This window comes from Talpa europaea (genome assembly GCF_964194135.1).
Source record: "Talpa europaea genome assembly, chromosome: 12".
Classification (NCBI taxonomy): Eukaryota; Metazoa; Chordata; class Mammalia; order Eulipotyphla; family Talpidae; genus Talpa; species Talpa europaea.
The window spans coordinates 49,972,058-49,994,714 of NC_140079.1; the positions used below are offsets into that span (position 1 = coordinate 49,972,058).

Genomic DNA, 22,657 nt, shown 5'->3' on the forward strand with positions numbered 1-22,657 from the left:
ACTTGATACTTCTCTGTGGCCTTCCTGTCACAACTTTTTCTTCCTTCTCCGTGCTTTGGAGCTTCTCTTCTCTAATGACCTCATGGTCCCGCACTTGACTTCCCTGCATCTACCTACCTGTGCTTATTTGGAACTCTGACTTTATTTCCCTGAGCCTCTTTTAATTCCTCTTTCTTTCACTTTCCCTTCCCGCCTTCCAATCCCCGCTCACGACTAGTACTAAAAAATGCAATGGAAAGTACAAGAAAGCATGGCAAGATGACCTTGACAAGTCCAGATAATTGTTTCCATCCATTTCAGGAAAAAAAAGTGTGTGGGGGGGGAGGGTCTCTGGTCCTTCCTTTGTTCACGTTCACTAGGAAAATCACCTAGCCGGAGGTCTCAGAGGCTGTTGCTGTCTGGCAAACCTCACACAGAAGAACTCGCCTGTGACTAGGAGAACAAGGTGTGGAAGGTCTGACTTGAGGCCAGTGTCAAGGGTGACTTTGTGTTTTTTACCCGAAGGTCAGCATGCTCTGGCTCCTGTCCTCAGGCTTGGCAACCCCTACACTGATTTTCTTACCTTTTCTCATGTGCATTAGGCAGAGAGCCTGTTCTTGGAGACTATCCCAAAAAATTCTGCTGCTTTTTGAAAATTTTGAAAATGTCTTATCTTCTGCAGATGATTAAGTAACAATGCGTTATTATCTCAAATCGATTTCTGGGGAGAGGAAAGTGTTTTAAATGGACAGAGTTATTCTTTTTGCCATGGTAATCCTGTTTCTTGGAGGTTTCATAATGTGGAAGAGATGACTTCATGCCTAGAATATTTTTTATTAAACACTTTACCAATTCTGGAGTATTTTACTGCCTATGGGATTTTAATAAGATTTAATGCATTTACCTACAATCTCTGGATGCATTAAAAATCTGTGGTTTGTGCCTAACAGCAGCTAAATGCTCTCCTCAGCCCCCTTGCTCTGCATTGCATGCCTGAAGCTCTGTGAAATGTCTAGAAGTTTTGTCCTGTCTCCTTGTACCTCTCAAGTGAGGAAGGCATCTGTCTTATATCTTCTACCAGGTGCTGTTGAGTATAACTGCTCCTTGCCTAAAAAATCTCACCAGTTTCCATTCTTCCCCTCCTTTCCTTCTTTGTGTCCCTTAAAAGTGTTTTGTTCTCTCACCTCAGGACCTTTGCTTATGCTCTTACCCCAGAGTCTTCACCCTGCTAACCCCTTCTTACCCTTTTGATCTCAGCTTTCACATTTTATTTCCTCAGGGAGGCTCACCTTGAAGCTGCATTAGCTCTCTGAAGGTGAGCCCCTAGGGGTCCCTAGATGCCCGGCTTATAACATCCTTCACATAAGCAATTAGCTTTTGTGAAAATGGAAAATGAAGGGCACTCAATAAATGCTAGTTCCATTTGTGAATTAATTCTGCCCACATGGGTGTGTTTTCTTTGAAGGAAAAGTCTGAGGATCTACATTAGTCATTTCTACACACTGGTGCCTAAGCACGCCTTCCCTCCCCCCATAGGCCATTGCCGTGGTTTAGAAAAGGCTCACTGGCAGCAAGGTTGTGCACAGGCCAGGAGGGCTTGCAGTAGGAAAAGCAATTCTGGTTGTCCCTTCTGCCCTCAGGTTTGGGTCCTGCACCTGGCCACCCACCCAGTATGCTCTCTCAGATAGGCACCTCCCCTGGCACTGAGTAATGTTCTGTAACCCACCCAAGATTACTTGGGGTCTGAGTCATGTGCTGACTTTTCTCTGTACTGAGTTTAGATTATGTCCAAGTCTTAGTCTTTCCATTTGGAAATTACTTCTTCAGTCTTCACGAGTCATTCAAGAGGCATGACTTTCAGTTTGTATTATAATCCTATGTCCTTGAATTGAACTGATCCGTCCTAAGGGTGATGCCTAGGGAGTGGGTGTGTGTGCTGCTGCATGTGCATGCATGTGTGCATATGTGCATGCAAGCATGTGTGTGTGTGAGTGTGCAGGTGTGTGAGTGTGCACATGTGGTAACTGTCCACAGTGACTGTCTTCCTTCCGCAGACGTGGGTCCCCAGGTGCTGCAGCTACGTTTCTATTCTGTGTCATTCTCTCTAGGACAGGTGGCAGATTCTTTGATTTGATTTCCTTGCATGCTGATTGATTTTCACTGAACCTTCTTACCCTTTTTCGAGCCCTTCCTTTTGTGACTTAAGGCAAGCAGTTTCAAGACTGCTAACAGTTATGTCTTTTTGCAAATGTTTTGCCAAATTCTTATGAACTTTGTGCCCCATGAAATCACAGCCAATTGCTGTCAGGTCGAGGAAAGCAGGTATTCTTATATCTCTTGTCTAGATAGGGGTCAGTGGAATGAAGTGACCCACTCAGCTCCCTTAGTTGACAGGTTGCAGAGTGGATGGGGAAGCAGGATTTTCTTCTCCAGCCTCCTAGTCTGTGTTCTGTGTGCAGAGCAAAGTACCTTCTCCAGTTTAACAGTCACACCTCTCCTGTAAATCTGTGACTTTAAACCAGATTTCCCCTCAGTATGCAAGTTCTTCATATCCTCCCCGGCTCTGGCTAGTATGTGAGTTAGATCTTAGAAGAGGCCAGGAAGGCTAGAGTGGAAAAGTCATGAACCAGGAACCCTTTTGTCTCCATCATGATTTTGTGATACCGCTTTCCTTTTGGAAATCTTCAAAATTTCACATTTGATCTGCTTCATTAGTCTATCAAGAATGCCACGTTTCTTCCTAGGACCAGCAGACATAGGCTGTGGTGAGCAATGTCTATGTTCCAGGTCTTTCCAGAAAGCTGCCCACCCTGGCAGGCCAAGCACTCTGCTGACAGGAGGGCAGTGGTCAGCCTGGTGTTTTATTGTACTGTTGGTGTATTTCTTTCCCTTCTTCTCTTTCTTCCTCCACCTCCCACTTCATTCCTCTTTTGTGTGAAAATGCTTTTTGTAGCTAATTCAGGCCCTGGGTTTGCAGTGAACTCTCAAAGCTTCTTAGGCTAATCTGCAGGAAGGGCACTGTCAACAAGGGCAAAATGAGTGGATCTCCAGAGCCAGTTAAAAACCACAAATGGGGGCTCCTCTGGTGGCACAGGCGGTTGAGCACAGCACTGTGAAGCTGTCCGCAGCCTCTGTAGCGTGGGTTCGATCCCGGCTGGCTGCAAGAATCCCACATGGCGCAGCAGACCTCTCCTGTCTCTCCCGCTGCTCCCCTCAGCAGTGTGTTTTGGTCAGTCTGCCTGTTCTGTTCCCCGCTCTGTCTCTGGTGAATCCTCTCACCCCCCTGCGCATCTGGCCTGTACTCTGGTTCTTGTATGCATGAATAAATAAATCTTAAAAGCAAAACCACAAATGTGCATTTGAAGATAAGTCCAATCTGGACTAAGGTCCCTCTACAGAACCTTCCAATAGATCTTCTGAGGCTGCCTTTTTGCATGGAAGGGAGTTATGTGAGTTCTCTGGAAATACACAAACACACAGATAGAACAAGGAGGTATATTTTGCAATTGTCTGTAATCATGAGAATCTGAAAATAATTTACATACCTGCTTCATAATATAAGAATGTCTGTATTAATTATGGCAGGTTCAAGCAATGGGACAGTCAGTAACCCTGAGAAATAGTAAGGATTATCTAGAAGTGGTGAGTGGAGAGTTGTCTATAACATACTCTCAGAGGGGAAAGGTTCGTGTGGATTTATATGCTGTTTCAATATGCGTACATATCTAGAGAAAAGTATGGAAGGATATACCCCGAATTATTACTAGAAGGTCATGGGAATGAAATTAGAATGAGCTTTCCTGCCCACCTGTGAATACGAAGGTGCCTCTCTTTTTCTCCCTCCTTTTCCTAATAAACCTGTCCTTCAAAATTTAAAAAAAATTTTTTTAAATAGAATGAAGGGGGAACAGATAATGTGTTGTGTCCATTTATAAACATATGTAATTTTTTTGCAATAATCAGTTTTAGAATTTTAAAATGAACAATTATGAGGGTTAAAGCATTAAATGATATATTAGTGTCTTTTAGCATCTGTCTTTTACCTGCCATTTGGATTGCCACCGGGGTTTTGCAGTCATGAAACCCTGAGGAGACTTTAGGGTCTCTAGGTTGTTGGTGGCCTGAGGCCACCAATTTTTAAATATTTTTATTGTTTAATCGAATTACCCATCCCTCCATATCTGTTTTTCCATCAGTGTCACTGGCAGAGTTTTCTCTTGCTGAAATAGTAAGCGAGTCCTAGTGCTGATTAAATTAACTCACCCTTCTTTTGAGAGCATGAAACCCTTCACCCTGGTGTGTGAGATCGCCAGCTCCTCCTGTGCCAGCTCTCTCCCGCTGGGATGCCTGCCATACTGCTCCACATGCTGGTCAGGAGAGAAGGGAAATTGGTCATAGAAAAAGTCCTATTCCTGATTAGAACTAAATATTAGAATGCCAGGTCATCATTTTCTTCTTCAATGCATGGCATTTGGCTTTGGTGAAGAAAGGAGAAATAATGAATGCTGTGAAGGGCCTCAAAAAATAGAAGTTCATTGATTTTGGGGAGTTTGGGTTTCAACATTTGAGTCTTGGGGGGACATAAACACTCATGCATATCAGATGAGGTGACAAGTGAACTGAATATTGAGGGTTCACTGACATAAGCCCATTAATTTCATTTTACTCATGTTTTCAACCAATCCTAGAGTTCAGATGAATTTCCTCTACTTTCCTGGAAGGGAAGGAACCTTTTGTTTATTTTTTAATTTCACCTGCACTAATGACTTAGAGGAGTGTAATGATTCTGATGGTTTTAAATTTCAAGTTTTATTTGATGGTTTTATGTCCTCTTCCCCAGTGTAGACATGTCAGCATTACATCTCCATGTGCGTTCATGTCCACATCAATGAAACAGTGACATCCACAGCAGTGAAAACAGCTGACAAAATTAATTTTCCCTCTGCTTGTACTTTGATTCCAAAAGTTAAGTGTTAAGTTGGCATTTGCTGTACTTATACCTTGATCTCAGTCCAGCTTCCTGTTATAAAATCAGAACCTGTGAAATGTAGACACACCTGTGAGAGTCCAGCCTGCAGTTTCATATGTATGGATAATGATAGCTTTTAGTCTCTTTACAGCTAACTAAATAAATACTTCAAAGTATGACTAGATAATCTTTAAATTTGTGAAAAAAAATTTTTCAGCTGAAAAATGTTCATCAGCTAGGTCTTTAGTGAAAATGAGATATCATGTCTCTGTCAATAGAACCTGCATTGGTTCATCATAGGCCTTATCACCTTCGCCAGCCATTATTAACGAATACACTGAGGCTATGGGTGCAGCTGGTCTCTATGGGCACAGACCAGCGTTTGCCTGACTCAAGGGTGTCTATAGAGTCTTTGGGTATGAAGCGCAGGTTATTAGCACTTAATATTTCTATCCTTATTTTCAGTCAGCAGGTTGTTTCTGTGACAGCCTCTTTCTACCGAGAGGCAGCCATGCTCTTGTCGCTAATCATGTCTGGAGGGAGCTGCACACACAGTCCCCTTTCTCTCACTCAGCTCGCACTGCTGGGCCCCTCAGAGCAGTCAGAGGACTTTGTCTTCACGATGGCTTTGCTTCCCAAGTTTTTCTCCTTTACCTTTCAAAGTCCTACTCACACTATTTCTCCCACTTAAAGTATACCCTCTCTTGTATTTTGAGAAGCAAAAGGATAATTTAGTGAGGACATTTTTGGTGCTTATGCTGAAACCCTGATGATCTTTGTAAAATTAAACTTACACATTTGTCTTTCCCAAACCTACAGACCTAGATGCTTCTATTCACCACATGGATTTCTGGCCTCATTGTCACTCAGTGATTTCCTAAAATGTCAATGCCATAGGTTTTGTGGTCTCTGATTTGAGTGAATCCAGAATTGGAAATTCATCATCTTGCTGTGCACAGATAGCGTTGAAGATGCCTTCTTCTGCAAGTCTTTTTCTCCTTGCACAGGCTTTTCAAATGTTTGTGATCCTTTCTTTTTTTTTAGACTTATCAGTCTTTTCCCTGTTCCCCAATAGTCAGTTGGTTTTCAAACTGTTTAACTCATGAACATTTCCAGAAACATGTATATGAATTATCTGTTGACCAGCTGCTCAAGTTTGGGGGGCTTGCCGGGGATGGCCTATGCCCAGGGCTCAGTTTCGTGGCCCCAGGGAGTGGATACAGTGACTTTCCATTTCTCTCCCCAGTGCGATCGCCTCCATCCTGAGGGCCTGGCTTGACCAGTGCGCCGAGGACTTCCGGGAGCCCCCGAATTTCCCCTGCTTACAGAAACTGCTGGATTATCTCAAACGGACAATGCCAGGCTCTGACCCGGAAAGAAGAGCACACAATCTTCTTGAGCAGTTTCACAAACAAGAAGTGGACACCGACAGTGAGTACTCACTCAATGCCAGGCCGAAGGCTTGATTCTGCTTCTGTGGGCTCCATATTGAAGAAACGGTCACCCTGTGCTCTGGCGATGAGTTAGGAGGTTTCTGTTTTCCTCAGAAGGGAAGCTGCTGAGGAGTTGATGGTAGTCGTAAAATTCTCAAGGCTAGGGAAGTGCTAATCAGAGTTTTAGAACAAAGAATGGGATTTTCAAGACCACCCTCATTTTATATGTGAGGAAACTGTGGCTCAGAGAAGTGATTTCCTAGGGCTTCTGCTAACACCCTGAAGACGGTGATGTCCTTGGTGACCTCTTACTTGCCCTTGTTGGCATGTACCCTGCTGAACCTGAGCTTGCTCCTTATCACCTAACTGATGGCTCCTGTCACATGGAAACCCATTGCACACAGCCGCCCGCCTCTAGCAGGCAAAGAATTTAATCCAGTTCTGCCCCTGCCCTTGCAAAAGCTGGGGAGAGGTATTTTTCCTTCAGCATAGAAAACCTTGCCTTCATTTGTCCCCTGCCAGGGCAGAGATCCACCATTTAGGGGCCCTATTGGGTCTCATCAAGGGAGGTTTCTGTGGATGTTTTTTCCTATTTGAGGAATCAACTACCTCTTTTCAAGGACAAAGGAAGGGCCGCCCCAGCAGGTCGTGGGCTGCTTGGAACTCTCAGTCAGAAAGAGGTTAGGACAGGCTGATGTCCTTTCCCCTCATGGCTGCTGCGCTGCTGGTGGTTGCCATGGCGGCTGACCCACTTGGAGCTCCTGACAGGCATTTCCCTGAAGTGATGCCTGGCTTCCTCAGTGAGGGAAAGGAAATGGTTCCTCAACACCGGTAAGGACAGCCAAATCAGCACCAAAGAAAATAACCTTAAATTCCAAACAGTACCTGTGGAGGTTTTTGTGCATGGGGGGCCAGCAAGGGGAAAATGCATTTGCATCACTGGAAGCTGCCTGCCAAGTACTCTGTATCTTAGATGACTTCATCTGCCGGGAATGTTTGAATACCAGGGGCACTCCTCCAGCTGCCGGACCTCAGCTCCCTTCAGGGCCTCCCCGCCAGCCTTTGTGCAGGAGTGGAAAATGCTGCGTTGGAGCCTAGCTTTCCCCACCGGGGCTGCCCCTGGCTCCAGGCCTAATTGGGGAACCGGTGGGACCAGTCAGTCATTGTTTCCAGCCCAGGACTGGAAGGCAGAGAGCATTTGGCAGGCAGAGGCAGAGGAGACAGAATGCCTGACTTTGGAAAGGATTTTAGGCCATACCCACGAAGGGAATTTTTCTAAGTTTGAAAATTTTTAATCAACAACACGCTAAACTATTAAGTACCGGAATCATTAATGAAAAAGATTTTTTAGGAGTTTGGTTCCTTGGGCTTATTTTGCACAATTTCCTGCTAGTAAAAGCAACAAGCTCTCCTACCTGTTTTATGAAAGTAAAAGTTGGCTTCAAGTTTTCACTTGCTTACCTGTGAAAGAGAGTCAGAAGCAGAATCTGCAAAGAGATGGACTAGCCCCAGAGAGAAAGGACCATGCAGTGTCCACTGTTAATGTTGAATAAATGAGAAGACTGAACCCCTTACCCCAGGTGCTCCTTGACTGAGGTGGGTCAGCCCCTCACTGAAGAACATTTGGGGTAGATTTACAGAGTAGCTAGCACAATGGGTCAGAGCCTACAGGTCATGCTGATCCCTTTTTTTTTTTTTAAAGATTTATTTATTTATTTATTTATACAAGCACTGGATACAGTCAGAAGCGAGGGAGGGTGAGAGAATTCACCAGAGCCAGAGCGGGGAGCAGAGCAGACAGATTGACAAAATACACTGCTGAGGGGAGCAGTGGGCATGGCAGGAGAGGTCTGCGCGCCATGTGGGACCCTCGCCAGCGGATGGGTATAGAACCGGCACTGCAGAGGCTGTGGGCAACTTTGCAGCCCAGCGCTCAACCGCTGCACCACCAGGGGAGGCCCTGATCCTTTTTTTTTTTTTTAAAGATTTTAATTTTGAGGCCTTCCCGGTGGCGCAGCAGTTGAGCGCTGGGTTGCGAGACTGCCCATAGCCTCTGCAGCGTGGGTTCGATCCCCCGGCTGCTGGGCGAGGGTCCCACATGGCGCGCAGACCTCTCCTGCCACGCCCACTGCTCCCCTCAGCAGTGTATTTCGTTGGTCTGCTTGCTCTGCTCTCCCCTCTGGCTCTGGTGGGTTCTCTCACCCTCCTGCACTTCTCACTGTGCCACAGTGCTTGTATGGATAGATAGATAAATCTTTAAAAATAAATAAATAAATGAATAAAGATTAAAAAAAGATTTTAATTTTTATTTATTTATGCATACAAGAACTGGGGTGTAGGCCAGAGGTGCGGGGGAAACGATTCACCAGAGACAGATTGAGGAGCACAACAGGCAGATCTACTGAAAAACACTGCTGGGGGGAGCAGCAAGAGAGATAGGAGAGGTCTGCTGCGCCATGTGGGTAGCTCCCTTGCCAGGGATCGAAGTCGTGCTGCAGTGGCTGGTGATAGATTGATAGTGTTGAGACTTAACCCCTTGCACCACCAGGGAAGCTCCAGGCTGAACCTTTCTTTGGGATTTCAAAATCACATCCCTCCACTGAATGAGAGCAGCAGTGTTGAGTGGAAGGAAAGTATGGGGTTTTAGCTTCCTAGAGCACCTGCCTGTTTGTGCCCCAGACTCTACGTGCAAGCAGTGCCTCCTACTTTCCCCAGTTATAACTCGACCCCAGTTCCCTTCAGCTCTGGGTTGAGGGAGGCAGCCTTTAACCACATACCTATCACCAGAGTTGATGAGCACCCATGTGGTTCCTGATAGCAGAAGTGATGCCGGGGTCCACTCTTAGTAGTCCCTTTCCCCTAGAAAACTAAGAAACAGTCACCCCAACCTGATCCAAGATGACTAAAATTATTTTCATTCTACAAAGAAAGAAAGAAAAGACTTCCAATGTAAACATTTTGGGGAAAGAGTAGCCCATCGATTTGAATTTCTGCTAAGATATAACCCATAATGCAACTAGATTCCCTTCTTGACAGCAGTTTTGACAGGCAAGAGGGAAGGAGCTTGGAAACCAATCTAGAAATTGGGGGCAGGTGCCAGAGATGGGAGGCTGGAGATTCAAGTTTCACTTCAACCAGTTCCAGTCTTCTAGAATGAAGACTCATCCATGTGCTGAGCTTTTCAGCTTTGGATTTGAGGCCGTAGTGGTTGTACTGATTCTGTTCTTACTTCTGCAGTCTACGCCCTATGTCATTTGCTGCATGATGATTTTTACTTTGATTAGCTCAAGTGAATTTAGCTCAAGGCTTTTCTACTGCTTCAATGCACTTAACTTTAGGTGGAAGCTACAATAAAAGCTGCTCCAATATTTTGAGAATTCCAAGGACTTTTTTTTAAGATTTATTTTTATTTATACAAGAGCCGGGGTACAGTCCAGATGCATGGAAGGGTGAGAGGATCCACCAGAGACAGAGCGGGGAACAGAACAGGCAGACTGACGAAATACACTGCAGAGGGGAGTAGCGGGCGAGACAGGAGAGGTCTGCTCGCCATGTGGGTTGCTCTGAGGCCGGCGGGGATCAAACTGGTACTGCAGAGGCTGCGGACAGCCTCACAACTCTGTGCTCAACCGCCTGTGCTACCAGGGAGTCGCCCTGAAGACTTTTTGAAAATTTTACAATTTTGATATACTCCTCAAATGTTGATGTACTCCCCAAAGCCAGGCCTTCACCCCCAGTCCTTCAAGAGTTCTGGTTATAAATGGGCCAGTGATTAAGAATTGCATAGATAGGGCCTCCCTGGTGGCACAGGGTTAAAGACAGCACTATCAAGCTATCACCAGCCACTGCAGCATGAGTTCTATCCCCAGCCAGGAAGCAACCCACATGGCAACAGCAGACCTCTCCTGCCTCGCCTGCTGTTACCCTCAGCAGTGTATTTCAGTGGATCTGCCTGTTATGCTCTCCATTCTCTCTGGTGAATCCTTTTACCCCCACCCCCACACACCTATGGCTTATGCCCCAGTTCTTGTATGCATAAATAAATAAATCTTTAAAAATAAAAAGAATTGCATAGATAGGGTTAAGGAGCTAGGTGGACTAGTCCTTGAGCTGATGGATGTTTTGGGGAGCTCAATATAAAGGTAACCCTCTGAATGGAAGGCCACATTTGCCTCTCTGAAGTTTGCCTAAATGGCTCTGTCCTTGGCCTAGGAACCAGGGGTTTGTCAGTGACAACATGAGCTGTGGAACTTAATAAAGAATCTAAGAACGAGCAGAGACTGGGCAGACCTGCACTTCACTCAGATTGGTTGTGCTGTTTTATTTGTATTGCTCTTTTCTTCTTCTGGATTTTCTGAAGGATTAGCTTCTTTCTTCCTAAACAAAACTCTGCAAACAAAGTCATCTACAGTGGCACTAAATTACTCATTTTTTTTTTCTATCTGTGAACAGATGGGCTTCCCAACACCCTATCCTTCAGCCTGGAAGAGGAAGAGGAACTGGAGGGTGGAGGGGCTGCAGAATTCACGTGCTTTGCCGAAGACCTCGTGGCAGAACAGCTGACCTACATGGACGCGGTAGGGTTTGGCTTTGTGCCTTGGCTGCTCCCACTTAAATGTGGGGAGCAACAGTGCTGGTGGTGGGGAGGGCAGCCAGGGCAATGTGACTCGACTCTTCCTGAGCCTTGAGAAAGGCTGTGCTATAGGGTGAAGATGAGACTTGGATCAATCTTCTGAATAATTTAGGCCTAAGCTCTTCCTGCAATTCTGGGTGAAGGTGCTTTTCACTTGGCACTCAATATACAGAGTGAAATAAGTATTCTAATCCCAGTGAAACAAAATCTACCCTGTTCCATGAGTATTTTTCTCCCTCTAGACTCATAAATATTTCAAGATCTGAACTGTTTATTTGGAGGACTGTAAAGGGGTCAAAGTATAAGTTAGGAGAAAATAAATTCACTGAGCCCACTTGTGACTAGATCTGGGAGCCCATTTCTGTGTGCGTTTCCTGTACTTTTGAAGTTTGAATATTTTTGTTGGCTATACATACTTGATTACGTCAGTCACATTTCAGAGCTCAGTGTTAGCTGGGAGATAGCAGTTGAGTAAAGGCCTGTTTATTTAACTATTGTGAATGACCACTGTCTCTGCTTCCCACTTTGGAGAAAATTTCGATCGAAGGAACATGCAATGGACTATCAGAAGTAAATCAGAGTCCATTATAAAGTCAACCCTGGTGTTCTCTCTTTTATAAAAATCCTTCCACAGCTTGCATTGCACTGCTGTGCAAATGAGCTTCTGATTTGTGCAACAAATTCATGGCGGCTCTTCCACAACTGTGAGCATAAGAGAAAGATGGAAAACTTCATCAGTTATGACTTAAACAATGACCTGGAAGCCAGGCTTTATGTCATGTCCCTTTTCCTTCCTGTTACTGGGTGCTACTGAAAAGCTTTTCCTTTTATATGCTTCTTGTTTTCTTCATCTTAAATAATGTGAACTATTGATGTTGATAAATGTTGCATGACATCACAGAGATAGTTATCTCTGTGAATCACTTTTCAGGGGTCACTGAGTACCCAAGCACATTATAGGATAATTCACTAGCCAGAGACCCAGAACGTGCCTTGGTTAACAAGTCAAGGTCAAAATAATCTTTTTTGATTAATAGTGTAGATTTTTTTCCCTAACTTTCTTTGTAAGGCAGGAAGTCAAAATGTTTTTTGGTGATTTCAGTTTTGGTCGTTGTGTTCCATTTGTCCAACTGAGCAGACTTAGAACAACTGGGGGGGGGGTGTTTCTGATCCGTAAATATATTGATTGTGCTGTCTATCAACACAGGCACTTGGGGGCCAATCAAGTAGAAAGGGGTTGTCTGTCCTATTGGTATTTCTGAAAATACTAATTTTCAGAAGATCCAAGAACTGCTTTGCCTTAGGAAATGTCTGTGCTGTCCTCAGAGTCAATTCCTCTTTTCTTCTAGCAACTATTCAAGAAAGTCGTGCCTCACCACTGCCTGGGCTGCATTTGGTCCCGGAGGGATAAGAAGGAAAACAAACACTTGGCCCCCACTATCCGAGCCACCATCTCTCAGTTTAATGCTCTCACCAAATGTGTGGTCAGCACCATCCTGGGGGGCAAGGAGCTCAAGACTCAGCAGAGAGCCAGAATCATTGAGAAGTGGATTAACATTGCTCACGTAATTGTCTTTTTAAAATATTCTTTGTGCGTCCTCTATCTTGGAGACTGCTCCATCACTGTCTTTAAATGACTTATACGGCAGCTAAAAGACCATCAATGAGTGCCCATAGAGTTTTTGTTGTTGTTCTTCCAAGGTAAGGGGAACATTTGTCTTTCTTAACTTGGGAACTTGTTTCTTTTTCCTCTGTAAAAAGAAAATTGGTACCTTGCTCACTTCTTTCAGTTCCATGGGCCCTGCTGCTGCATCTCAAAGGGATGCATTGTATCCACTTTTGCCTTTGTCCACAGGCTGGGTAAGGTTCTCTGTTTGTCCAGTGAAGACAAACTGACAGAGTGTCAGATTTCTCTACAACCCAGAGTGATCCGGTGCTCCCACGTCCAGCTCCTGGAGGCCCTGTGTCCTCCACAGATACGAAGAGCTAGTGCTTCCTCAGAATCCTGACTCTTTTCTACAGGACCAAGATACCCAGATTTTGCATGAATCTGGGGCTTTTTTGGAGACTTTATATCCAAAGTCAGAGGGGAGGAGTTTATTAAGACCCAAGTGGCATTTTTGAGTGTCACTTACTACTCTCTCAGGCCACCTACTAACAAGCCTGTGGCCCTCACTTACCAGCATAACCCTCACTTCTGATTGAAAAAGGTGAAAAGGATTTAGTCACTGGTCTTCAAACATTGTAAGCGCCTAAAAGCCTTAAGCTACACTGTTACACTTTGGGAGGTAGGATGGACACAATTGATTTGGTCCTACAAAAAGCCTCTCATTTGAAGCTAAGGTATATTGGGGTCATCTTAGTGTAAGAGAAGTAGAGCCTCGTGTAGATAAATGCTGCAAAGGTGGAGGCAAGAGAGATCCCTTCTGACTGGGGAGATCAAGGAAGGCTTCATGGAAGGGGTGGCATTTGAAGTTTGATTACTAGGAATTTTTGGTATTTGAAGATTGGGGAAGATTTTGTTTTCTAGGCAGAAAAATTACATCAGCAAAACTGTGTAACTATAATTAACAATTTTAAAATCATTAGGTAAATACCTTATTAGTTTCTGTTCTGGGCCAACCCTTGGATATACACATTTTGCTTTCTGTCACATTAGACATTATTTTCACTAAGCTCAAATTTATAGGGCACAATGCCCAAACTTTTGTAATCTCTTATTTTCCTTTGCTTTTTCTTTTGTTGTCTTTGATTAAAAAACAGGGTATTTTTGAGTTTTTAGGTGGTCTATTATTCCAGACATTTTATATATGAAAAAAAGTTTTTGCAACTTAACATTTCTCCTATTCTGAATTGAGCTTATTTCTCAGCAAGTAAGAGCTACAAACGGAGTTCTGATAAAGTGTGACAGAGCATGGAATTCTCTGTCTTAGAATGATAAGGAAAAAGGGTTTTTTTTCCCCCCATAAATACCATAGCATTTACAATTCTCAACATGTCTCGAAAGAAAAATGACCTATTTACCCTTAGCCCATTCAACTACTTAGAAAAATCTATAACAAGAATATAGCATCTGGTATGATAGTGTGGCTCAAACAATGACTGGTCCAAATTAAAGATAGATTGTGCATTTATGTGATAATAAGAAATACAAGTTGAATAATTTAAAAGTACATTCCAAGCCCCATAGTACGTGCTTGTAAGCCAAAGGCTCTTACTCTTAGTGATGTAGTTTCCTAATATTGAGCATATTGTTTCCCTTGAAATTGTGTAGGGTAACTTAATAAAATAATGAAATTCACAAGTGGTTTCCTGCCAAGATTTATTTTTCTTTTCCTGCATTAATCACAGTCAGTTTCTACTGAGAGGATGTTTGAAAAATGATAATAACTTTACATGCAGAAAATATTTCTGACCTAATATGACTATATTTATTTGGACTGGCCTCACTGATACTTTTTAATTTGTGCATTGCTTCTTCTAAAAGATTCTTCCTTTTCTAGAAATGGGGCCAGATGCGTTTTGTACTCCTTGAAACCCTTAGCTTAAGCCTCATTCTGAATAATGTGTTCCATATGTTTATTACAATTTGCATGAAATATCTGTGCCTAAGGTCCTTTATTTATTGCAAGTTTCCTGATTTTTAGAACATAACGTTGGGATTCTGAACCTTTGTTGAACCATACTCTCATGGCTTTGATTTCCAGACTATAATTCAGAGCTCCCTCTCTCTGTTTTTCTCTTTTTTCTTTATAAATAAAGGGAGGGCATTGCAATGTGTACGAGTAAGCATGACTTTTATGAAGTCCTTTTTAAGCTTTTACTCTCAAGACCATGTTTGGGGGTTGGTTGGAGGAACCAGATTTTGGCATGCTGAGTTCGAGAAGCTATTTTTCCTTCGAATTCAGGAGAATCATTGCTTCCTGCAGTGATCATTTAAGCAGTGTGCATTTATGCCCAACCACTGCAAGCCCTCTTGCCCCAGATGTTCTTTCTGCTCTAAGCCAGACCTACGCACACATGGTGTTGTCAGTCGTGAGCAGTGAATGTTCGACACTCTCACATGCCTGCACATGAAGCAGCCCTTTGATATGAGTCCCTTTCCCCCTGTTGCCACCTTCCCCTTCAGCCAGAAACAGGACCCTCTCGCAGTGCTGGTGCCATAGGATGCTCCATGGCAGCTTATGTGTGGCGATCAGGGAGCCTGTCTCCTTACCCAGAAAATCCCAGAATGTTTCCTGTCCTCTTTCTATTTTGTTTTAAAATGCTGCCAAAATGAGTCTGATTTTAAAAGCCCAAGTTATTTTGGAAACACTGAAGCGCCTAGGTGTTTCTGAATATTTATAATTGTGGCACAAGCCAATCTGAAACCGAATGAATGTGCATAAAAATATTCCCTCTTGGCTAAGAGCATAAAAGGCAGAGTTCAACTCGTGGTGAATTTTTATTGCCAAGTTACATACACCTCACTGGACCAGAGCTGGTCATGGGATGTTGGATACCATCTGACCCCACAGTGACTGCTACCCAGTTCACTCTGTGGGTCTAAAGGATACAGGGATCTTTGACGTGTATTTTTAGGGTATTTGTGTGCTTTTAGCAGAAGAAAGTTTGCTTTCTCTAACATAGTTCTACAGACTCACCTTCATGCATGTTTTTACTAGGAAAGCTGGAAACTATAAAACTGTAACAACGACGCAAAAAATATATTAAAGGGAGAAAAACAAGCACACGGTGCCAAAATCTATAAAGCGTTTCGGTGACTGGGGTGGGAGTGAGGAGCCACTTTTTGATGTTCAGTATTTATACAGCTGCCTATTTAGTGGTAAGAATTCATAGCAGCTGTGATACCTCTAAAACAGGAAACCACCAACTCACTGTATTATTGATATTTAAATGCCTTTTATGTTTTAATCACTCCCCATACAGGAATGTAGAATCCTGAAGAACTTTTCCTCCTTGAGGGCCATCGTTTCGGCGCTGCAGTCCAATTCCATCTATCGCTTAAAAAAGACTTGGGCTGCTGTCCCAAAGTAAGTTCCCAAGTGTCTACTCACCTCTCTTTGGCTGGGTGATTAGTTGCCGCATAAATAGTTTCGGTCCTCACCTTCAAAGCTCGTGTTATATAACTGAAGAAACAGCTCTGAAGCCTCTGTGTGTTGCAGGCAGGTACAGGGTGCATCTCACACATCATCATGAATGAATTTCGAGGTTAGTTGCTGCTGTAGAAATCAGGCTCATTCTCTGGGGCTGATTGGAAGGATGTGCTGAGCTCTGGGTTTTGAGGGATAAGGTTGTGAAGCGATGAACTTACAACCATTTATCATTACTTCTGGTTATTTTTCAGCCATGTTCCAAAGCCCTAAGTCTTCAATATGTGAGGGATAATGTATGGAGATAGGACATTAGTTCTTGCTGTTCAAGGAATCCATATTAGTTTATTCCTACTTCAGCATGTGGAAATCTATCTTAGTGATATTAAAAAACTCTGATTGTTCCTTCCTTGGTCCCACTGAAAATTATTAACTAGCCACAACCTATATTATTTTCCTGGGTGTAACCTTTGGAACAATGAACAATTTAATGTCCTTCTTATTTCACTGATGGCCTCTCCCCAGTACCAGAACTTCACTTACAGACCAGAGAACTTTTTGCAAAAGAAGCAGAAGGTGGTGAGGGGAAGTTCTGGTCTCACATCAGTGTAGATTTAAAGGCTGGGGAATGGGTCATGGCTTCCAAGGCCAGCTACTTTAAAAAAATCCATCTAAGCGTTGACTAAATCAAGAAGCGAGTCTGTATCAGGAAGAAGTGTAAACTATTTACAATCTACCGTATGTGTTAGAATCAGATAGCCCCTTTTCATCAGGAGAGACCCAGCTGGCTCCCTGAGCAGACCCATCCTTGTGAAATGGGTGAGTCCGTCCTTAGAGTAGAAGGTCTAGCCCTCAGTTTCGTTAGTTCACTCACCATAATTATGCCCAAAGGGACTCACACTATTCAACTTACATGGGACCTAGGTTGGTGAACCAGTTTTTTTTGTAAACTTATGCTGCAAAATGAATGCCACTGTACTCGAGCTTACTGATGAGCTCAGATTCTCAAGAAGAGGAAAGTCTTCTTGGGGAAGTCAAATTATTTCTTACTTAATTCCTTGATAGATAAAGAGAAAATGTCTAAGCAGATGCTTTTTGTAGCTGATGTTAAAGAGCTATAGAAGAAGCCACAGCCACATGGACTCCAAAGCTCATGCTCTCTTTACAATACACTTATCCATTGGCAGATAGGCTTTTCCAAGTTCAGTGTCACTTTCTTGATTGCCATTCTTTTTTAAGGATCCTTTCTCCTGATCCTCATTTGTTTGAATCATCAAGGTGACTCTGTGCTATGAAAGAGGGATGAGTTGATTGATTTTCCTCTCATATACATCTTATGGCAGTTACGTCACATGAAATCATTAGCTGAGAGACCCTGGTAAAATGCAATGGGAACATCATCCTCCACACCCCAGCCCCTTCTTCCCCTTATCACTACTCCCCAATTGTGCTGTCAACAGCACAAGGGATAGTCAGCAAAGGGATAGTCTGGTGGCAAAAGGCAGCCATGTGGGATGGCAGGTGTCTCTGATTGCAGTGAAAGGGAATCCTGTTTCTCTTAATGGGTGATAAATAGAACACAACACCAGGTCACTTAGCCAGCCAAAGATTTCTTCCCCAGCAATTTTGAGGGTAAAACACAAGTGAAAAAAATCAGTGGGCTTGTGTTTTCATCTCCTTGGTTACTGGATGAGAAGGCCCATTCTTCCAGCTGGCTGCTTTAATGATTAAAAAAATAGCAAAACCGTAAAACAGACCTGTAAGCTACATTCTGTACAACGTGGGTCTCTGCTTTATTTCCTAGTTGGCTGGTTTGTGTCTTAGCAGGGACACCCTGGAAGTGTCACAGTTCCTTAAGAGGGGATGCTTCCATATCAGCTTTATGTATTTTCCCTTGTATCGAGGGACGGGGTTACAATATCTTACTTGGTTATCAGTGTCCATACAGCCCTTCAAGTTAATAACTTTCAGTGGCCAGAGAAGACAGCTATTTATTTCTTTTCACTTAGGCCTACATGTAATTAGGTTCTTAGTTATTTTTTTCCAAAATATAAATAGCTTGAATGGTTCTCTTTATTGTAAGAGTAATATGGCACTCATTATAAAACACGTCAGTGCTTAATAATGGCTTTCTTGTGAAAATAGAAGTGTTGCGGATATAATGCTGTTGACCTGCTTACTTCTTTGCCTTCAGAATTGTTTGCCCAGCCACCAGGGAGGGGTATGTGGAGAAAAGTACACGGCCCATGGAGACTAATAGAATTGTGAGGGTGTGGGCCAACAGTAGGTGCTTTCACATTACGTGGTCCTACCAAGGTTCACAGCAGTCCTTCTGGGGGGCTGTTAGTATTTCATTGTACAGATAAGGAAATTGAAGCTCACTGAACCAGTACCCCTTCTGCTTCCCTTCCCCATCTCCTCCTCCCTCCTCTCTGTTCCCTCTGGTCACCGCTAAATCCTTTCACGTAGCTCAAGATTTATTCCTACTGTATTTTGCCTGTGTATTATTTTTTGGTCACGTGCACATGGAGAAGTGTAAAAAATGGAACCCCAAAATAAAAATTTAAAAATTAAAAAGGGGCCTCCTTGGTGGCCCAGGGGTTAAGGCTCAGCACTACCATCACAAAGCCCTCTGCGCCTGCCTGAGTTCGATTCCTGGCCAGGGAGCTAACCCACATGGCGCAGCAGACCTCTCCTGTCTCGCCCGCTGATCCCCTCAGCAGTGTATTTCACCCCTGCACCTCTGACCTACATCCCAGTTCTTCTATGCTAAATAAATGAAATAAAAATCTTACAATAAAGGAATAATTCTTTTAAAAATAAAATTAAAAAAAATCTATCTTCAAGAAGGGCAGAGGGAGATATTTGAAGATCAGGAAAGTCAAACAGGTTGTCCCACATCACACGGGGAGTGGGAGGCCAAGTTGGGATTTGAGCCCACTCCTTCTCACCCCAGAAACCACGCTCGTTCCATTTCCATGCCAACTCCAAAAGTAAGAACCCTGGCCTGGGAGCCAGGAAATGTGGGTTCTGTAATTTCAGCTATCCGTAATTCTTAGCAGAAGTGTGGGCAATCCCTGACCTGCCAGCCTCATCTCTAAGCTGGGGGACTGGCCAGATGACCTTGTGGGGGCTGTGGACTGTGTGCGTGTCACTAAGATAAATTCTTTTTCTTTTTTAACTTGCTAACGTGGGCATGTCCCAATGGAATGACTTAATGCCCCAATCTGACAATCCTTTTCCACAATTATAAAGTGCATGGTTGGAAAATACTCCTCATTTCACACAGGTGACCATGTGCACCTTGATTAAAAAAAAGCCACCTATAAGAAAGTGAAAATCAAAATCAACAAAAAACTATGAAACAGAGACATTTTTTGGGGGGTGGGGGATGGGAAGGGAGGGATTGGGGTCAGAATGGGGGGCTGCAATTGTATGGGGAATATAAAAATAAAATTTATTATTTAAAAAAAAATAAAATAAAATAATGAGAACCAAAAAAAAAAAAAAGCCACCTATGTAAAAATCTGTCCTTGGCTTCCTCTGTGCGTGTCGCCCACCAGCCCGAGAGCAGCTCTGTCCCTCTGTGGCTTAATAAAGGCCATGGGTACCAAGCACAGCTGGGTCAAAGTTGTGGGGCTTTTACTAACTCTGCCCTGGTGAATATTTCCTCAATTCTTCTTACAGGGACCGAATGCTGATGTTTGAAGAACTTTCTGATATCTTCTCAGACCACAATAACCATTTGACCAGTCGGGAACTACTGATGAAGGTGAGGCTTTGGGGTCACTGGTGAAGGTTTGGGTGGCACTCCGGGAAGCTCTGGAGTCCTTAAGTTCCTTCAGTCCCATGAGAAAGCCTAAAGTAAGGGGGAGGCAAATTTGTACATTTCTTTTGCTTTAATCTTAGAAGTTTGGGATTGAGAAAATTTGAAGTCCAGCTCCTTAATTTCACTGTTATATAACCGGATTGTGAAACTACCATTCGTGTGTGTACCTCTTTAACAAACTGCTCTGCAAATACCAAGTGCTGGCAGTCAGGTGGGTGAGAGGGCCTGGAATATTCCTTCTCAGCAAAACATCTTCTAGAGCCACAGAGTCCAAGCCTGCAATCCCACATCCTTTATTTGGACATAGTTGCACAATCTGTCAGTCAGCAGTGTTTATTGGCTATCAACTGAGCTCTGACTTCCGACTACCAGACCAGGTAAAGGCACTTCTGGGTCCTTTGACTCCTCCAGACTTGTGCTGAAGGCCTAACATTTGTAAAGCATGGACCTACTTCTGAGAATATGAAGATGTCTAACGTGGAGATGGTTTTCAAGTGCTCCCTTTCTAGTTGGTGGATGGAGACACAAAACAAAAAGGCAGTCAAATAGAGAGACCAACATCAGGCCATGAAGGATCATAGGCGCAGAACTAACATAGGCCAGCTACTATCCTCACAACCAGTCTATGAAGTCCATGTTATCAGCCTCATCTTGTTGACAGCCATATCTTAGAGTGATAAGTAACACAGTCTGACTCATATACCTTGGAGGTGGTCTTAATTATAATTAAGAGTAATAAATAATTATAATTAAGAGTTTTTATCACTTAGGCATAAAACTATTTCTTCTGACCATTTGGGAGAGAGAGCAGGGTATAGATAAGGTAGAATTTTATTGAGAAGGTAAATCAATAATTTTACAAATGTTGATTGAGAATTCACAGTGTGTCAGGTGCTAGAGGTAATAGCCATGTTGATGGCTGTCTCTGACCTTAAGGAGATTTCAGTCTCATGGGGAAGTAGAGAGAAAATTATAAAACCAACATGTCCCCTGAACTGGACAATTGGAAGATCAGATCCTTGCCTTTATTTTCCTTCTTGAAATTGGAGGCAATAATATTTAGTCAGCTGACTACATAGAGTTATTTTGAGCCTTAACCGAGCTAAAATAATTGAAAGTATGATGCAACTATAAGTTATTTTTAGTATTGGGTGATCTACATATGTATTAAACCAATGTATATATAACCAGTCAAAGTGAATGAAGTATAAGCTACATATATGAGCTCTGGCGGACACTTGGAACAGGAATGAAAGTCACCTGGAGGTGGGTTTACTAAGGAAAGGCTTCCAGTTGATAACTGTTAAGCTAGTTGTTCCTGTAAGGGCATCTATCATGGTCTTTCTGACTGTTCTCCTAAGCCCTACCCTTTCTTCCTGTTTCAGTGTGGACTCTCCTTCTGGAGCCTTGATACTCCCAGACCAGATTAGGTACCTTCCCACATGCTCCAGGGGAAGCCCAACATTTCTCCGTGTAGTATTTATGCAGGGCTTGTTGGAATTGCTGTATACTTAACCTGAGTCCCTGTAAGCCTTTTGCAGGCAGGCACAGGGGCCAGCTTTTGCATGGTTCTCTCCCTATTGCCTAACATATTAGGGACCTGTGCTTGTCTAGCAAGTGTTCAGAAACGATCAGGTGCCTGCATGCATTAATGGGCCTTATCATTCACATGACTTCCACAACTCTTCACCCTTCTTAGAGTAACGGATGTGAGTAGGGCAGTTCATGCTGATGTCTGCCTTTGGGTAAGGCCTACCTGATCAACCACACACTGAAAAATGCTGCTGAGATTGTGTTAACTTCCTGCTTCCCATCCCCCTGGATTTGCAGACTTTTAAATGGAAGCTCATCTGGCTGGAAGGAGTTGGCTTAGTGGTCTCCCTGTCAGTTATGAGAAGCTAGACTATCTGGAGCCACACATTCAAATCCCCATAGCTCTGAGTCATCCTTCCAAAGCAGATAAATTGAATCCCATGCAGCTCATCGCCTGGTGGCTGTCTTCTGGCTGAAATCTTAGAAGCAAAGCTATAGCTAGACATTAAAAGCCCCATAAACCTTTCTTAAATGTAGACATCTATCCCAGTGTTCTAAGTGAAATTTCTCATGTATAGTTCAGATCCCCAAGAAATGAAAAACTTGGCTATGTGTTCAAGTAGTCTGTGTATTATCATTAATGATAGTGGAATGCTGGGGCAGCCCGAATGTATACGGAGGTCCCTTTCAAGTTAGCTTTGTTGATCATTCTTCACATATGAAGGATGTAATTCTGGATGTTAGTTCCCAGCACAGTTATAAAAACTGAAATCAACGTACTTAGCGTCTCCTAAGAAACACTGAGAAAAGCTGCCGACTGCTGTTTCTAACATGCCCCTCCTGAGCATATGCTGATTTCTGGTTGGGTTATCCTGCTCTTAAATACCTGTCTTGTCTACATCTGGCTAAATGTCATGTCCCACCTCTGTAATATGATGGCTGAGGCAACATCAAAATTATCCTTTGAATAGGCTAAGTCAAATTTATATAAATAAATACATAAAATTTTCCTTTTAATTGTTGGAAAAAATGATTTTATCTTTGTTAAAGATTATCTTAAACCTGAAACTTGGATAATCCTATGCAGGTGAATGATAGAGTCCACACATTTCAGAACAGCAGGAAAGCAGAATATGTCCAAATCTTCTTGGTTCTTGGGGCTCTTGGTGAGAATTTTCCCTGGTTGAC

At 43.2% G+C, this 22,657-nt stretch overlaps 1 protein-coding gene across 6 annotated transcripts in view; it reads left to right on the forward strand.

The window, feature by feature from the left end:
* RGL1 (ral guanine nucleotide dissociation stimulator like 1) overlaps positions 1 to 22,657 on the forward strand; it is a gene marked incomplete at both ends in the record, with an annotated part of 156,192 nt that overhangs the window by 105,882 nt on the left and 27,653 nt on the right. For all 6 annotated transcript variants that reach the window (XM_084249330.1, XM_084249332.1, XM_084249334.1 and 3 more), the window contains 5 exons: positions 6,195 to 6,379; positions 10,834 to 10,958; positions 12,364 to 12,579; positions 15,944 to 16,047; positions 19,795 to 19,879. In XM_084249330.1, coding sequence (XP_084105456.1) covers positions 6,195 to 6,379; positions 10,834 to 10,958; positions 12,364 to 12,579; positions 15,944 to 16,047; positions 19,795 to 19,879 — 715 coding nt within the window. The remainder of the gene's footprint in view (positions 1 to 6,194; positions 6,380 to 10,833; positions 10,959 to 12,363; positions 12,580 to 15,943; positions 16,048 to 19,794; positions 19,880 to 22,657) is intronic.